This window comes from Oncorhynchus kisutch, linkage group LG3 (assembly GCF_002021735.2).
Source record: "Oncorhynchus kisutch isolate 150728-3 linkage group LG3, Okis_V2, whole genome shotgun sequence".
Taxonomy (NCBI): Eukaryota; Metazoa; Chordata; class Actinopteri; order Salmoniformes; family Salmonidae; genus Oncorhynchus; species Oncorhynchus kisutch.
This window is the reverse complement of record NC_034176.2, coordinates 62,570,878-62,590,041: the sequence shown is the minus strand read 5'-3', so window position 1 is coordinate 62,590,041 and position 19,164 is coordinate 62,570,878. Positions and strand designations below refer to the sequence as shown.

The 19,164-nt window shown below is 40.7% G+C and overlaps 1 protein-coding gene across 1 annotated transcript in view; it reads left to right on the top strand.

Moving 5' to 3' along the window:
• LOC109886922 (lysyl oxidase homolog 1) overlaps positions 1-8,366 on the top strand; it is a 31,634-nt gene extending 23,268 nt beyond the window's left edge. The window contains exons 4-7 of the mRNA XM_031810305.1: positions 232-388; positions 685-780; positions 3,742-3,857; positions 5,294-8,366. Coding sequence (XP_031666165.1) covers positions 232-388; positions 685-780; positions 3,742-3,857; positions 5,294-5,300 — 376 coding nt within the window. The 3' untranslated portion in view covers positions 5,301-8,366. The remainder of the gene's footprint in view (positions 1-231; positions 389-684; positions 781-3,741; positions 3,858-5,293) is intronic.
• The last annotated feature ends 10,798 nt before the right edge of the window (positions 8,367-19,164 follow it).

Below are 19,164 nucleotides of genomic sequence, written 5' to 3'. Positions count from 1 at the left end.
ATTAACAAGAAGTTAAACTTTATTTTGATGTATTGCACTTGTGATTTTATGAAAGTTAAATATTTATAATACTGTGTTTTGAATTTGGCGCTCTGCAATTTCACCGGATGTTGGCCAGGTGGGACGCTACCGTCCCACGTACCCTAGAGAGGATTAATAAGGTAAAAGTGGACGTTTACTCCCCTCTTTTTGCACTACCGGCCACCTATTTGCCCTTCTGTCTACCCACAGACACTACCACAGCATGGATGAGTTCAGCCACTATGACCTGCTGGAGGTCACCACAGGAAGGAAGGTGGCTGAGGGACACAAGGCCAGCTTCTGTCTGGAGGACACCACCTGTGACTTTGGTCACCTGAAGCGTTATGCCTGTACATCTCACACTCAGGTAGATACACCAACACATATCTCACTAAGGTAGATTTGCCAATACATTTGCCATGGCATCATTCATTTGTCCGACGGCAAGTCGGTGTCATGGTCTTGCACTAGGTACTGCAACAATATATCATCATCTGAGATTTCAGCGAGCAACGACAACATGTCTCTTGTTTAACAGTTCTTCCACCCCACTCAGTCTTTCTATGAGTCAGAGATGGTGCAGAGGCATGTCTCTCTGGTGCTGAGCTATAAGCATAGACTGTTGAAGTTCAACATGAATAACTCTCCTCTATGTTCCTCCAGGGTCTGAGTCCGGGCTGCTACGATACGTACAACGCTGATATTGATTGCCAGTGGATCGATATAACAGACATCCAACCTGGGAACTACATACTAAAGGTGAGACTAAGAGCAGAGGAAAGTTCTGATGGTAATCTTGGTAATCTTCCAGGAAGGCGACATTCCAAAGGCAACATTCCATTGGAAAAGGTTACTGGAAAAATGTATCGGAAAGTTTTACATTTGGAAAGTTGTCTAAAGCTATAAAACATTACGTTTCCTAGACTGTTTCCTAGACTGTGGCTCATACCGATCTACTAGTTTTGACTGCCATTCAGTCCCATTGCTCTCTGCCTGTCTGTGTTGACCTCAAGTGTTTCAATGTGGGACAAATCCTAACTTGGGTTGCATGTAGTGGACAGTAATATTTGACATGTCAATATACAGTATGTACGATATTATAAATACCTCACATGCGACTCGTAAGAAGACTAAACAATTAGCCTATTAAAATGTTTCTCTGACTCCGTAAAGATAATTAAAAGATATACAAGCAAGCATTAGGCAATGAGTTGACGTTGACTAGCAAAAATTTGTCTGAGAATTGTCTATATCAAAGGTAGGTATTTAATTAACATTGTACAATGAATGGATTCACCTACAAGCCATAAAGCTTAAGATACAAAGCATTAACAAGCATTACAAGGCATTATTCTAAGTATATACAGTAGATTATAATATGAATTTACAGGACAAAGCATGAAAACAAATGTGTTTACTAGTCCAGAGGCCTGGAAGCCTAAGAAATTGGAATGGATCCTACAACCTTCCTCTAAATCAAATGTACTTTGTCACATGCTCTGAATACAACAGGTGTAGACCTTACCATGAAATGCTTACTTACAAGCCCTCAACCAACAATGAAGCTCAAGAAATAGAGTTAAGAAAATATTTAAATAAACTAAAGTTTTTTTTTAAAATGAATTTAAAAAATAACACAAGAAAATGATATAACAATAACGAGGCTATATACAGGGTGTACCGAGTCAATGTGTGGGGGTACAGGATTGTTGAGGTAATATGTAACATGTCTACGCATAGATAATAAACAGAGAGTAGCAGCAGTGTAAAAACAAAGGTGGGGGGGTCAATGTAAATTGTCCGGGTGGCTATTTGTTTAATTGTTCAGCGGTCTTATGGCCTGGGGGTAGAAGCTGTTAAGGAGCCTTTTGGTCCTAGACTTGGCGCTCCGGTTCCTGCTTGCCGTGCAGTAGCAGAGAGAACATTCTATGACTTGGGTGACTGGAGTCTTTGACCATTTTTGGGGCATGGACTGGATACAGGATGAGAGAGAGATCAAAGGCATTTCATTCCATTTATAACATCTGAAGGTGTAGCTGTCCAACCCAAAACCAACCACCAATGAGCAATCAAATGATACCAAGTTGGCAGTAACCTAAACACTCCCAGGCCCAATCTACACAGGGTGTCACAGCACTTAAAAGCTTGATGGGAGGAGACCAATGTAAATAAGACAGACTTCCTGAGAGGAACATCAAATATTTTTGCATATAGTAATTCAGAGTTCACCCTATACAGACACAAGTAACTACAGAGATCATACATACATATAGATAGCATCAGAGTTATCCTCAGTGAACAAGTTTCAGATAGAAACCATATTTGGATACTATAGAGATAGCAGAGATACAACAAAGGACAATGCCGAAGGACTAGTCAGCCCTTCCCCCTCTGAGGGGCCAAAATTCTTGGCCCCTCAGAAGGGGAAGGGCTGACTAATCATTGGGCATTGTCCTTTGTTCCTGGACCATTTGCCATGCAACTCCAGGTGTCAGAGAGCACATAAATGAGCCTAGAGCACACATATGAAGCTATCTTAGTTCCTCATCAATTCTCCATTGATATCAACAGATGATTTAAGCAGCACTTCAAATGTTTTATTTATACTTACAGTATCTCAAATCAAGATTCTCCCACCAGTCTCTGCCCAGAATTCCAAATCAAATCAAATCTATTTTTATTTGTCACATACACATGGTTAACAGATGTTAATGCGAGTGTAGCGAAATGCTTGTGCTTCTAGTTCCGACAATGCAATAATAACCAACGAGTAATCTAACCTATCAATTCCACAACTACTACCTTATACACAAGTGTAAAGGGATAAAGAATATGTACATAAAGATATATGAATGAGTGATGGTACAGAACGTCATAGGCTAGATGCAGTAGATGGTATTGAGTACAGTATATACATATGAGATGAGTAATGTAGGGTATGTAAACAAAGTGGCATAGTTTAAAGTGGCTAGTGATACATGTATTACATAAAGATGCAGTAGATTATATAGAGTACAGTATATACATAAACATATGAGAGGAGTAATGTATGTAAACATTATATTAAGTGGCATTGTTTAAAGTGGCTAGTGATACATTTTTTACATCAATTTCAATCAATTTCCATTATTAAAGTGGCTGGAGTCGAGTCATAATGTTGGCAGCAGCCACTCAATGTTAGTGGTGGCTGTTTAACAGTCTGATGGCCTTGAGATAGAAGCTGTTTTTCAGTCTCTCGGTCCCTGCTTTGATGCACCTGTACTGACGTCGCCTTCTGGATGATAGCGGTAAGAACAGGCAGTGGCTCGGGTGGTTGTTGTCCTTGATGATCTTTATGGCCTTCCTGTGACATCGGGTGGTGTAGGTGTCCTGGAGGGCAGGTTGTTTGCCCCCGGTGATGCGTTGTGCAGACCTCACTACCCTCTGGAGAGCCTTACGGTTGTGGGCGGAGCAGTTGCCGTACCAGGCGGTGATACAGCCCGACAGGATGCTCTCGATTGTGCATCTGTAGAAGTTTGTGTGTGCTTTTGGTGACAAGCCAAATTTCTTCAGCTTCTTGAGGTTGAAGAGGCGCTGCTGCACCTTCTTCACAACGCTGTCTGTGTGGGTGGACCAATTCAGTTTGTCCGTGATGTGTACGCCGAGGAACTTATTGTTATTGTTTTATTCCTACCTGCCTAGCTGTAGTGGTATCCTCTTGTGTCCTCCTCTGCCTCTCAGCTCCAGGTCAACCCCAAGTACCTTATCTTGGAGTCCGACTTCACCAACAACGTGGTGAGGTGCAATATCCACTACACGGGACGCTTCGTCACAACAACCAACTGCAAGATATCTCAGTGAGTACGGCAACATCTCTTTTATGACACTAGTCAAAAGACAAGCTCTCATTATTATGCCAAACTACCTGTTAGAACTGTTTTTTTGTGTATTACCTAATGATTCTGTGAATCATGTTCATCAATGTCACCAAGATGAATGATTACCGACAGTTTTATACTGCCTCTCATAAGGAGCAGTAAGGCTATTGGGACATTCAATGGGTTGATTAGGAAGTGTATTTTTACACTCCGAATTACTGATAAATCCTTTTTATGAAAGTGACTCAGCTTTAGAGCATACTTTATCTGAGCAATGACAATGTACAGGTGAGGTGATAAATCACCTCTAGTTCTATGGAGTATATATGGAGTACACAGATAATTAAATGGTGAGTGGGCTAAAGCATTCAGAAAACCATGTCACCCTATATGAGACAACAGTGATATGTGAAGTTTTATTTGACATTGGAACGATATAGAAACATATAATGACAGTATATACCCTCTAGGTATGTCCTAGTTGCGAATAACTAACAACAAACATGCAATTTTGGTTTTTTATTGTTTAATTTCAGTTTTCGTTTTTGTGTTAGGGACAGAAAGCATGTTGAGCCATTTGTATTGTAAGGTTTTTGGGACTGATTGATCAGGTTTAAATTATAAACTCCATCTCAAGCGCTGAGACTGGTACTAAAAAATATGGTGGAAGGAAACTCTCTCTCACCCATGTTTACGCCAATCCAATGCTTTTTAACTTTAGTGGTACATATAAGACGAACAGGGGCAGACTGGGACCAGAAATCAGCCCTGATAAACCAGACATTATTTTCACTTGAGGCCCCCTCACCAGCCCATTTTTATTTATTTAAGGCCCCCATTATTATGATTTTGTGCAACAACAAAAAAGTTAGACAGGCCCACTGGGCTAAAAATGCACCTACTCATCTGACATTTCAACCAGTCCGTTCCTAAAGGCGAATGAAGTTGGCTACTTAGCCAATTTCTTTCCTTGTTAGCTAGTGATAGCTAGTGACAGTGATGCACAAACTAGGCCTATTTGAAACTTACCCATCTCCTGGCAGCATTTCAGTAACTTTAAAACACCCCAAAAGCATGAAAACCAAATTTGATTTCTGTCCAAAGTTTAGGGGACAAAATGAAACAACATACAGTAATTCATGATTGTTTTATTTAATTTGAGTTCGTTTTGGAGTCAAAGATAATAGTTTTAGTTTTTCAAACGGGTTTATTCATTATTTCATTTCAGTTTCTAAATAGTATTTTCATGATTGGTTTTTGTTTTAGCTTCAGTTTAAGTTTACTATAATAACGTTGCCTCGGTCTACAGAAAGGGCCTTCAATAAGAATGTGTGGACAGGTAGGCTAACCTCTCTGTCTCTCTGTGTTATCAACACCCACCTCATTGTGTTGTTTGTTCTGTGTCCTTCCTGAAGGTCCTGATCGGACGTGGGAAGGGTGAGTCCTCCAGGACAGTGCTGTTCCATTGAAATGTGAATGGAATTAATTTTGTTATTGTTGTTGCTGTTGTTTTGTTTGTGCTGTTTTTGGTTTCCTGGGCCCAGAGTGAACAAGGGTTCCAGTGGCACTGAAGAAAACATGGGGATATTTACACAAGCACACAAACTGAAAACCCATACCAAACTCATCACTCCAGTCTCCCACCGTCTCCATTGTTGTTATCCTTCTATATTATCCATAACCTTCTCTCCCAGACCAACCCCACTGCTCGTATTTCTACACTGACAGCCTTAATGAGGCTTTTGTCCATGAAATAGTAAACATCTTGGACATTGTGAATACGTTGCTCACAGCTGTGAGCAGAGTGGCTCGGTTTAGTTTTAAATAAGGTGTGAAATGGAGCTGGTGCTGATATTAGTGGTCCCAGATGAGTCTGGGCTCAACTGCAGTTCAACAAAAAAAAAAAAAATGGTGCATTCATCCACGCTGTCTGGGAGGGTGACATGGCAGCCCAGCCAGTGACTCACTAGGACCATTATAGTGTTGTTGTTTTTCTTCTTCTCTCAGCCTCTTTGTGCCAGGTTGAAACATTGTGATTCTCTGAGCACATTTGCATAGTGTGATATTATGGAGAGACGACAGAGAGTGGAGAAGCCAGGTCTTGTTTGTTTGCATGCGTTCGTCTCCATCAAGTAGTCCCTCAACATAAAGAGGCTGTCAGAACCTAGAGCGTTACCGCCTCTAAATACAGTCAATGTCAGTTTTCCTCCTCGTCCTTCATTTTTGTTTTTGTCTCACAGGAAGACATAAAGCTTAGTTGCCATTTATTTTCAAGGTGCTTTTCAGAATGAAACTTACATTGGATTTGTCTTTTTTAACTACCAACACTGGTCAGATGCCAAATAGGTTATCTGTAGCTTTGTAAGAAGAATGTACATGATAATTAACCCACTGATGCATGGTTTTATCTATGGAGAACTGTACATGATAATTAACCCACTGATGCATGGTTTTATCTATGGAGAACTGTACATGATAATTAACCCACTGATGCATGGTTTTATCTATGGAGAACTGTACATGATAATTAACCCACTGATGCATGGTTTTATCTATGGAGAACTGTACATGATAATTAACCCACTGATGCATGGTTTTATCTATGGAGAACTGTACATGATAATTAACCCACTGATGCATGGTTTTATCTATGGAGAACTGTACATGATAATTAACCCACTGATGCATGGTTTTATCTATGGAGAACTGTACATGATAATTAACCCACTGATGCATGGTTTTATCTATGGAGAACTGTACATGATAATTAACCCACTGATGCATGGTTTTATCTATGGAGAACTGTACATGATAATTAACCCACTGATGCATGGTTTTATCTATGGAGAACTGTACATGATAATTAACCCACTGATGCATGGTTTTATCTATGGAGAACTGTACATGATAATTAACCCACTGATGCATGGTTTTATCTATGGAGAACTGTACATGATAATTAACCCACTGATGCATGGTTTTATCTATGGAGAACTGTACATGATAATTAACCCACTGATGCATGGTTTTATCTATGGAGAACTGTACATGATAATTAACCCACTGATGCATGGTTTTATCTATGGAGAACTGTACATGATAATTAACCCACTGATGCATGGTTTTATCTATGGAGAACTGTACATGATAATTAACCCACTGATGCATGGTTTTATCTATGGAGAACTGTACATGATAATTAACCCACTGATGCATGGTTTTATCTATGGAGAACTGTACATGATAATTAACCCACTGATGCATGGTTTTATCTATGGAGAACTGTACATGATAATTAACCCACTGATGCATGGTTTTATCTATGGAGAACTGTACATGATAATTAACCCACTGATGCATGGTTTTATCTATGGAGAACTGTACATGATAATTAACCCACTGATGCATGGTTTTATCTATGGAGAACTGTACATGATAATTAACCCACTGATGCATGGTTTTATCTATGGAGAACTGTACATGATAATTAACCCACTGATGCATGGTTTTATCTATGGAGAACTGTACATGATAATTAACCCACTGATGCATGGTTTTATCTATGGAGAACTGTACATGATAATTAACCCACTGATGCATGGTTTTATCTATGGAGAACTGTACATGATAATTAACCCACTGATGCATGGTTTTATCTATGGAGAACTGTACATGATAATTAACCCACTGATGCATGGTTTTATCTATGGAGAACTGTACTTGCTTTATTGATTGTATTTGGATTCTTCTCTTTTTTTAACGAAAGGGTCTTTAGTACTGTTTTAAATTGTTGCTGTATTTGTGAAATTCCAGGAACTCATATATAGTTTTTTTATGCAAATCCAGATCATGCATTTGATTTGTTCAAATTGAGTGTGTTGCGGCAGAGAGTGACTGTAAAGAAGAAACTAATGTGGTAAAAACCTATCGTTGTGATGCATTACACTAGTAGGTTTAGCTTGGCATTACAGACAGACAGAGTGCCGAAATGCCGCCTCTACCTACCTCTAAAAGAGTGAGCTATTGTTTCTAGTTGAGTGTACGGTTTCTATTACACATCCCTGTGATGATGGCCCACTATGGCCTCCCACACAAACTCCATTGCAACACACACCTACAGTAAAACACTTAAGAGAAAGGATTTAGAAACATGAACAAATGCAAATCAGGTCTAGTCTTGTATGCTGTTTATATACCATATTACACGTTAACATTAACATTTTAAGATTGTACATAGTAGTCTATCAGTGCTAACATTGACCAACACTTCTTTGTATTCTGGTTGCTCTTGATATTGTATTTTTACCAAGACAGGTGGAAAGTATAATTAGGATTAGGAGATTCTATTCAATCAATGGAATGACACTATTAGACTTGTGGATTATAGCAGGTATTATTAAATATATGAGTATATGTTGATTTGCTTGAGTTCTTCTGTTCTTGAACACCTGTCAAAAATGACATACCTAATAAAGACGTACATTTACACCTCTCTCTATAAGGTGTTTAGACTGACATGTGACTGTTGTTTACAGGCTGTAGTTACCGATGTGGTTTCTGTCACTGTGTTAAAAAAAAAAAATGTTGCATTTTGGGGGATAATAACACAATAATGGATCAAAAATGTATTCAAGGTTTCTGGACATCTGCATGCATGAGACATAAACTTTAGACCAAACTTCAATGCTGGAAAGTATTGAAAAGTAAGTTCCAGTTTCATATGTGTATCTCATGTTAGGATTTGGACATACAGCCATTTTGTTAGGGGCCTTCATTTTATTCTTCCTCTTGTGTGTGAATAAGAATTCCATGGTCAGTTTGGGATTACACTGCTCAGGAGTGTTCACATAATAGGCCACACATCCAGACAAACAGTGCTGTTGATTCAGAAACGCCCTGAGATTTGAATATTGAAAAGTTATTTATGGTTTCCTACTCTGAAAATGTCAGGTGAAGGTATGTTTAATGCATTATGGCATTTACTGTAGGTCTGTCTGTGTAGTCGTGTACATTTATCATGCAGCACCCAGGCAGGAATGCAAAACAGACCTTTTCAGGTTCACTAAAATATACGGTGAATACAAATATACAGACAGCTCTTCATGGCCAAGCAAGAGACACGGCTGTCTCATTTGTGTGGTGCATTCATCATGTGATATCGCACAACTAATTACTTTGTGTCTCCGAGCAGGCTTGGTGGTCATCAGTCTCTCTCGATGTTAGTGAGCCTGAAACAGAGCACACATCTCCTGTCCGGAGACATGTTGCAAGATCAGCTCGATTGGGCTGGCTTTACAGTTGAACATCAGCATGAGCATCCAATGCCATGATGTCCATATAAGAATATGGATATGGGCACACAGTGCCTTCGGTAAAGAAACAAAAATAAGTGTAGCCTTTTTTATAAAAAGCAAAAGCTTTCTCAAATGACCCCAATACTGAAAAGTAACATTTGTTGACGTGTTTCTCTATAATGATGCTTTTCCAACAGCAGCTGAAGGGCTACGGCTTATTTTACGGAGCATTCCTGACCCCACAGTACAGGCCAATCTAACTAGACTACAAATATGTGGGTTAGTGATACACACTTAAAGAAACAAGAGGTAACAGGAAAGCCTGAGTAGGGGGTATAGAACACATCACAGCAAGCAATATCCACCCGTTTGAAGACCTCCTAAAAGCAACAATCACCTTCGGTAGAAAGGGTTATTAGAAGGTTCTTCAAACAAAGAAGAGTTGATTTGGTTTCTTTGAAAAACCCAATGGAAGAGAATGAAAGGAGAAGAGGACAGATACAACCCACCTACACGCAAGCACGCACACACACACACACACACACACACACAGAGAGAGGCTGAGTGAAAGTGTTTGAGGATATTTCACAGGCTTGTCTCACCAGGAGAGTGGAGCAGCCTAGATTCATACTGTGAGGGAGGGACTGTTTGCCTGTGTAACAGTCTGGCCGATACTTTTCCTGTATTACTAATGCAGCAGGATAAGATTATAAAAACAGGGATTTGCCCTCTGTTAAACTCACTTCAACTTTACTTTTAGGCCCGGTGCAGTCAAAAATGAGATTACCTGTATTTTATATATATTTCCATACTATAAGGTTGGAATAATACTGTGAAATAGTGATAATGATCAATGCCCTTTTAGTATAAAAGCTGTTTGAAAAGACCGAGTGAAATATCAGTGTGTTTTGGTGGGAGGGAGTTTCGGCTTTCCATGGTGACATCACCATGCGGTAAATTAGTTAGACCAATAAGAAAGAGAGTTCCAAACCTCTCTGCAAATAACAGCTATTTTTCAGTTTCCCCCTCCCCACTCAAACCACACCCAGACAGTCCTAGCAAAATTTAACCATTTTAATGTTTTTTCCAACTGCTTACACACGTTTTCAAAACTGTCTCCTTTTTTTCAAAACTCTACACACAATTCCCAAAACTGCACACACAAAATGCAAAATGCCTCACATCTCCTTCAAAATGTAACACTGCATTCAAAATGCCATAAACACATGTCAGAATGAAGCATTTGCATCAAATGGCAAACACTGCTTTCATAATAGTACATTTTTGGATATACCATGTAAACAAGGTTGTTCTAAATCTGAAGCTCAATGGTCTTTCATAGGCTTATATCTACATTTCAATACAATGTTCTACAGTGAAAGTAATCTGCTGAGAGGGGTAACAAGTACACTGTAAACACAAATGCAATGTAGAAACAGAAAATATTTATTAGGCCAAACATTACTGTTGTATACAGTAGCATACAACAAAAGCATAAACATATGTAAACCAAAAGTATATTCTTTAGAATACAGTAAAGAACGCAATTGTGTGTGTGGGGTCCCGAGGGGGCAGTCCAGTCATCTCTTCTCTGGCCTGGGTCTGGCCACAATACTTTGTCCACATCACAAGATAGGTTTTCTCTTTCCAAACATCGAGGGAAGTATCTCCTAGCATTGTGTATCCAACCTTGGACAGAGGCAACCTCTATGTCCCCACATGCGTCCTCCATTGCCTGGAGAAGCAGCATGCGAGCATAGGGTTGGCGATCATACACTTTCTAGCGCCAGGCTGAGAAGAATTCCTCTATGGGATTTAGAAAAGGTGAATATGGGGGTAGGTACAACACTATACAAAATTGTGGATGGGTGGCAAACCAGTATTGGACCAGAACATCCCGGTGAAAACTAACATTGACCCATAAAACCACAAATCTAGCAGGCTCCTGATCTGGATCAGGGACAAGTATTGTGTAAATTGCATCCAGAAAAGTGAGCATATGGCCGGTGTTGTACGGACCCAGTGTGGCATTGTGATAGAGGACCTCGTTTTGAGTGATGGCAGCACACAGTTATATTACCCCCACGCTGTCCAGGGACATTGGTAATTGCACTCTTTCCTATTACATTTCTTCCGCAGCGCCTGGTTCTGGTGAGGTTGAAGCCAACCTCATCCACATAAATAAATTAATGGCGAATTACATGGGCATCCAGCTCCAATATTCTCTGTAACAGACAAAAGGATATACAGATGAGTAAATATGGTATGTCTGAAGTACTGGAAGTAGTGTTGCATACATACCTCTACAAAGTCATGTCGCATATTCTTGACTGTCAGAGTTTTTCTCAAATGGCACCTTGTAAAGTTGTTTCATCGTCACTCGGTGCCGTTGGAGGATGCGTTGTATGGTCGACAGGCTTACAGCATTGATGTTGTTAAATATGGTGTCATTATTCAAGATATGCTCTCTTATCTCTCGAATCCTAATTGCATTGTTGGCCAAAACCATATTTATAATTGCAGTCTCTTGTACATCTGTAAACAAGCGTCCTCGTCCTCGTCCTCCATGATGTCTTTGCCTTTCCACTCTGTACAGAATTCAAACACAGTATGTGTTCAGCATAGGGACTGTAAACAATGTACAAAAAAAATGTAGTACAGCATGATAACCAACCTCATTCATTCAATGCAGTGCAGTAAATGGATGGCTTAGAGTTACAAATGTTTATGCAATACTATGCAGGCGTACGTATTTTACAGTACATTGCTGTAATGCTAAAATAGTCATTAGATAGTTGCATACCTGTTCTCATTTCTGAAGGTTCGAATTATGGACGCCACTGTAAATCGAATCAAGGTCAAACCGTGGTTGATCATATGATCAACAAATGTTGCCCTAATCTCATCAGAGATGGCTCTCCTTCCTTCTCTTCTTTGCCCTCGTCCTCTTCTTCCTCCTACTCCTCTTGCTCTCTGTCCATTGTTGGCATTCATTGTTCAAAACAGGTAATCTGACCTTTGACCTATTTATAGGCCTATACTACAGTAAAGCAGTGATTGGTTAGTGATCAGTTAAGCTATTAGTGTTTGCACATGTGAGGAGTGTGTGTGTGACCTGGTGAATAAGTGTAGCATTTTGATTGGTTGTGTTTGTTAAAGGAAAGCAAGTCACTACCTGTTAGATTTTTGTGTTTTAGGTAGAGAATTGTGTATAGTGTTTTGAAAAAAGTGTTTTATGCAATTGACAACTGAGTCAAAGGCTGAGAAATAGCTTATGGTTTTGGATATTTGGTGTGTAGTTTTGCACTTTAAGTGAGAGGTTTCAAAAATGTGACATGAAAAGATTTTGTGTGTAAGCAGTTGGAAAAAACTGTAAAACAATCACGGTAAGGTACTTAATTTGTTACCCAGAAATGTTTGATATGGAGATAAAAACGGCTGCATTGGACCTTGAAGGCAATGTTTTATCATGATTGTGTAAAGAATTATGATTTGAATATGTTGGGTGACGAAAGTCAGTGTTGTTTGCTCAGGAAGCATTGTCATCCCTTGGAATGAAAATATTTCTCATCTCCGGAGAACAAAATGTCCAATATTTCCTGTGTCATCCCCATAGTTGTTATGTTCCTCCTGTTTGTCCCTGTATTACCCTGACCACTCTGACTTCCTCTCTGTGATGGCTATTTGCTCAGGCTGCTCTCAGCCTTTTCCTTACGGTACACAGACACTTCCAAAAAAGTCCTCCAGGTGTGTGTGTGTGTGTGTGTGTGTGTGTGTGTGTGTGTGTGTGTGTGTGTGTGTGTGTGTGTGTGTGTGTGTGTGTGTGTGTGTGTGTGTGTGTGTGTGTGTGTGTGTGTGTGTGTGTGTGCGTGCTTGCTTGCTTGAAAGAGAGGACAGGGTAACAGAGTACACTGCAGTGAGTTACTGTACGTAATTTGACATCAGCTTTATGAACAGGATGGGTAGGCATTTCTAGGCTCTTACATAAAACTTGGACAAGTGTGAATGTAATCCAAGTTATGGCATGTGATTCAGTTTTGTGTAAACACTGGGAACACATTTTGGCATCTAAGAACTCTCATGCTACTGGCGTGGCTCTATGGGGTTCAATTGAGGTCTTGTACTTCTTAGGCTCTAGGAAAGGAAGCAGTGGATGTGAGGAGGGTCGATGAGGGTGATGAGTGACTTGTAAAATACATGGTGAGCTGTACAGTGTTGCAGAGTTAAATCTGACATTATCCTCATTGTGAGGGTGTCACAGACCGTCACTCAGGACAAAGTTGAGGTCCATTCACACCCATAGGAGAGGTACAGGACAGCTTACTGTCCTAGAGATCCATCTATTAAAACACCCACGAGGCCAGAGGGAGTGGACAGGTAATTGATGTATCTAATAACCAGTCACAGAACACTTAATCATGTCATAGCTACATGGATCTTCATTCCATGGCCTGTCTATGTATCTCTGCCTGCCTCTGCCTGTCTGTCTCCTCTCCATCAATATTCATTTGTCCACCTTTGGTCTTTACCATCTTACTTCCTCTGACACAATTATAAAGCTTCTAAGTGTTCTGACTTGGCCTTAGCATTCTATCCTTACTTACTCTCAGATCAATGATAGAACTAACTACCTGCAAAATCATTAAGTATTCCAACATAATTTGACCAGCTGGCTTGCGATGAGACAAGGCTTGAAGACACAACTTGAGACTGCTATTCTCCCCACTCAAGCATTCTCTTGGTGAGGATAATTGAATTTAGAGGAAGGAGAGAAAAGGAATTATTATACAACCCGACAGTGCCAAAAAATAACCCCCAGACATGAGGTCTCAATCTGCAGAGCCTGCCTGCTGCACACATATTCTGTGGCAAAACATCAAGGCCACAGGTAATTCATCTTCTGTCTCTTACTGTGCTTTTCAACTTAATTCAATGAATAAAGGCTCACCTTTGTTTTCAGGGAGGATTAACATGTTGCTCTGTGGTTAAAGAGAAAGGAGAGATTGTCTTTAGGAAAGGAGGGCTGAAAGAATGAGAGCAGGAGAGATGGAGCAGCCTGGTCTCATAGACTAGACGTAATATAGTAACTGTAAATCCAGGACACTCAAATTAGTATGATATGTTACGTTTGATACGGTTACATAAGAAAGAAGGTTACTTAAGGCAAAAACTAAAAGAGGGTGGTTGGTCGGGTTGAATGGGTCTGCGTGTAACGCAAACGTCTAGTAGCCCGACTTTAGCATTTTAGCTATTTAGCATCTTTGCAACTATTTACTACTTTTCAGCTACTTTTCAACTACTTAGCATATTAGCTAACCCTTCCCCTAACCTTAACTCCTAACCCTAACCTTAACCTTAACCCTTAACCCCTATCCTAGATAATGGGGTGGCAGGTAGCCTAGTAGTTAGAGCGTTGGACTAGTAACCGAAAGGTTGCAAGATTGAATCCCCGAGCTGACAAGGTAAAAATCTGTTGTTCTGCCTCTGAACAAGGCAGTTACCCCACTGTTCCTAGGCCATCATTGAAAATAAGAATTTGTTCTTAACTGACTTGCCTAGTTATGTAAAGGTAGAATAAAAAAATGTTAGCCACCTAGTTAACCTTAGTGTTAGCCACAAATTGAAATTTGTAACATATATTTCCTCTTGATCTGTGCACCTATATTATAAACTTTCATTCATAGGCTAGGTTGTAGCAACCTCATGATAGGTATAGTGAACATTTTAGTATCATGTAGTAGCCTAAACCTGTCAATGTTACATTGAGCTGGGTGAAAGGAATATGAATGACAGTCATCTTATATGCTATAATAGAAATAAAGCCATGCTCATAAACAAAATGCACCCTCATCTTAAAACCTTTTCCTGCAGTGGTCTAAATCAGGTAGTCTTAAACCAATCTACTTTGAAACAAAAGTATACACCTCACACACATGGTTATGGGCTGAATAAAAAGAAGACCTCTGTACCATGTCAGATATACACTGAGTGTACAAAACATTAAGGACACCTACTCTTTCCATGACATAGAAAAACCAGGTGAAAGCTATGATCCCTTAATTGGTGTCACTTGTTATATTCACTTTAATCAGTATAGATGAAGGGGAGGAGACAGGTTAAAGAAGGATTTTTAGGCCTAGAGAAAATTGAGACATGGAAAGCATTGGAGACAACATGGGCCAGCATCCCTGTGGAACGCTTTCGACGCCTTGTAGAGTCCATGCCCCAATGAATTGAGGCTGTTCTGAGGGCAAAAGGGGGGGTGCAACTCAATATTAGCTAGGTGTCCTTACTGTTTTGTACACTCAGTGTAGAGTTGAAATGTTTTTAAATGTTTCGTTTGCATCCCAATATTACTGTAACACTGTTCGCAGAGAGTCGGGAAGCAAGTTCAGGGAGGGAGTGTTTTAATAAATAATCGCAAACATAAAACAAGAAACACGAACAGCGCACAGACTTAACACTGGAACAGAAACAATGACGCCTGGGGGAGGAACCAAAGGGAGTGACATATATAGGGAAGGTAATCAGGGAGGTGATGGAGTCCAGGTGAGTCTGATGACTCACCTGGACTCCAGGTGTGCGTTAACGATGGTGACAGGTGTGCGCCAAAACGAGCAGCCTTGTGACCTAGAGGTCGGAGAGGGAGCACACATGACAATTACACTTTATATACATGAATGAAATATAACAAAAAACGTTTGACTTAGAAACACCAGATTTGCGACGCAAAAATATTAATAACATTCCACCCATGAGACCACTAGAGGACGCTTTGGTCACTCAACTGCAGGAAAGGGCGACATGTTACAGACCGCCACTGATACATACCATACCCATACAATACATATCATACTAATTTGTGTCCTGGATTTCCATTTACTATGTTGCATCTACCCCTGAGTCCAGGTTGGATAGAGAGAAAGGGAGCAATGACTGAGTGAGCACAGTGTAAGTCAAGAAGAAAAAACTGTTTCCATCATTTGAACTGTGAGAAAAAATATATATTCTGATTTACATGCAGCTGCAGTCACTGGCTCATTTGTTTTGATAATGTCCCATCCTGCCTCATCCTGCACATATTTTATACAGAGCAGAGTGTGCCGTATATATCTGAGATAACAAACATCTCACTTTTTGTGTTAGCACTTTGCATCAAAAGTGATGGGCGTTATACGAGGCTGGGAAGCAGCTTGAGTAGTAGACTGACGACACACTCGAGTGCACAGCCTGACAGTTTAAATGCCTCGTGCCTCATCTCTGAAACATCTGGCCCCGTTTTGGTCTGAGGCAAAGATGTATTCTTCTTCAAACTTAGGTTCTCTCACTTTCTCCACTCATCAATTTTAAAGGAGTATGCAAATGTCTCATTCCTTCAGTATCCCTGGGAGTCCGAACGACCGCACGGCTGCAACAACAGGGTAATACATTTTCATTAAGACTCCCCTTCTTTGAAAGGGGAAGAAATTGATGTTGGGATATTCGTGTTTATGGTCCCAGACAATTTAAACAAATGACTGGATGTTCAGGAGGCGAGATAGGACTCCCCCAGTTAGTGAGGGGTATATCTGTCCGTATGTATGTATGTACAGAAAGTCTAAAGACGTCATCCTTCCCACTGAAAGCTGATGAAGTCAGTCACCGAGAGTGATGAGGCCTCGGCTGCAGCCGCCCGCGCCACTCTGCTCAGCGTCTCCCCTCCTCTGACAGCACCATATTTCAGTGGACTCATTCTACACGACAGCCTGTACTGTCCCTGTCTCCTCTGGGTGTCAATGGGACGCCTCCCATCATCAGATGGGTGACTTCACACCCTGGTGGCGGCAGCGGTCTTTGCTGTAGCTGAGTAAAGTGGCCTGACTCCAGACATCTTGGTGACCCCTCCTTAGTTCTTGGCTGGCTGCTTGGATCCATCTCGTGATGTGCGTGAGAAGATGAGCTGGGTTGGGAATTCTTACCACATGATCACTGCTACTCTTGGAGAGTGTGTTTGCCTGTGTCCAGAATACCTCATTTTAAGTCACACTCAAGAAAAGAAGAACAGGGGATGCCTGTGGGTATGCCATACTGCCTTTCTGTGTGCCTTCTACTAACCATTAATCACTCTGTTAGTTAACCGCTGAGCTGGTGATATTTATCCTAATGAGCCACTAAATGAGAGAAACCAAAGTCTGGCCTTCCAAGAGTCCTGGTCTACAAGGCCAACTGAGACCAGGTCACACCTAACCTGATCTTCAGCTCCACCATGGTCCAGGTGACTCATCACATGCCTGAGGGATCCCAGAGAGAGAGCCTGAAGTCCAGGTTTGGTTTAGGTAAGTGACCGCAGACACACACCTCCTAGAGCATGGTTTAGCAGTAGCCAGGGTGTGATCCCTCAGCCCAGGTCCCTGGGGGTGTTTTGAACAGCATGAATGGGAACTCTCTGTCTGTCTCTCTGCTGAATGGTAGCACATAACGTCCCTCTGTGTTTGGCCTGCTCCAGGTCATACACTGTGACTTCTGTGTGGACCCCCCTCCTTCTTCACACTGCCCTCCACCGCCCTCTCCTCTCATGTACTGCAAGCTTGACTGATCATGGGGAAGAGATGTGTTAACTGTATGATTTTTTAATCAAAATATTGAAGGTGGAGGGGGATACACAGCCAGGTCAAAGGTTAATGCCGACACATTTTGAGGAATGGCTATTGACTTTATGTTGGAAATTCAACACCGAGAACAGTTTTCACATCTCCTTTGAGACCTGGGTGAGATGTTGCTAAGCTGAGTTCCTGGTCTATTCATGTCTACTACACTATCATGAAAGCCAAAACAGTATGTTTTAAAAAGAGCAACTGTCTAAATACTATTAATGTTACTAAATGCTTATAACATGCTGACTATGCACTATAACTATACAACCTTAGTTGTTTATGAATCAATGAAGCAATTCCATAGCTGCCAACAAGAGCTATTTCATATTAACCAGAAGGCATCTATCTGACTTATTCTTTCATAAAACCTGGGCCCAATTCAACAGATAGCTTTTCATGTTTATACCAATAACAGGGCTGGTCCGTGACTGCTAGTGGGTCCTCTGGGTGCCTATATCACTGTGTAATTTCTCCTCCAGCTCCTCTGAGTGATTCTATCACTCTCAACACAAGGAGAACGGGAAAGCAAGGGGACATCCACGGATAAATCCATTTAAAGGGCTTTTGAATCTAATCTATGATGAGGCACCTTCTCAGAGGATTTCCAGGGTGAAATTGTGCTCAGTAAATTTGAGTTTACCAAGAGTAAAGTTATTAGCCAGACAAGTAAATGTTGGCCATATCGCTTTTATCACCTTGACTATCTGGGATATCTTTCTGTTCGTGTTCAGGGCTGTGTATCTGGGGAAATCACACACTGGCAGAGGAGAAAAACACAGATCGTATACTGCCCCCAGTGGACAACTGGTTGAACAGTTAACAGAGCACCCCTCAGTCACATTGGATCAACACTGCCATCTATAGGCAGTCTCTGGTCACTGCCACCTGGATGCACAGGCTCAACCTAGGTTTTCTCACTAGATAGAGAAAAAATGTTTCTTGGTTTCATTTGTTGTGCTTAATGTTTTGGAAAGTATTTCAACATCACATTTTAATTATGAAATGCAACTTTTTGATTAAAATGAAGACAAGGCAATTGCAACAAATAGGTGCCATACATTGTGAGATGCTTTAGTGATCGTAGATTAACGATCTGCACAGATACACGGTGGGTAAACAAGTGACATGAATAACTTGCAGACAACAAGTTAGAGATTTGAACGGGATCTTAAAGCGGCAATCACCTGTTTAATGAATAGCAAAGTGATGTCCCCGCTCCCTGTTTCAGTAAAAAGCTGAGGGATGGGGCTGGAGAAATTTAACCAGAGCTAACACTGACCATCCATTATATAAAAATTATAGTTTTCACCATGTTATTGGTCTATATCATGTTTGTTTACATTTACTTTCTTAACAAAC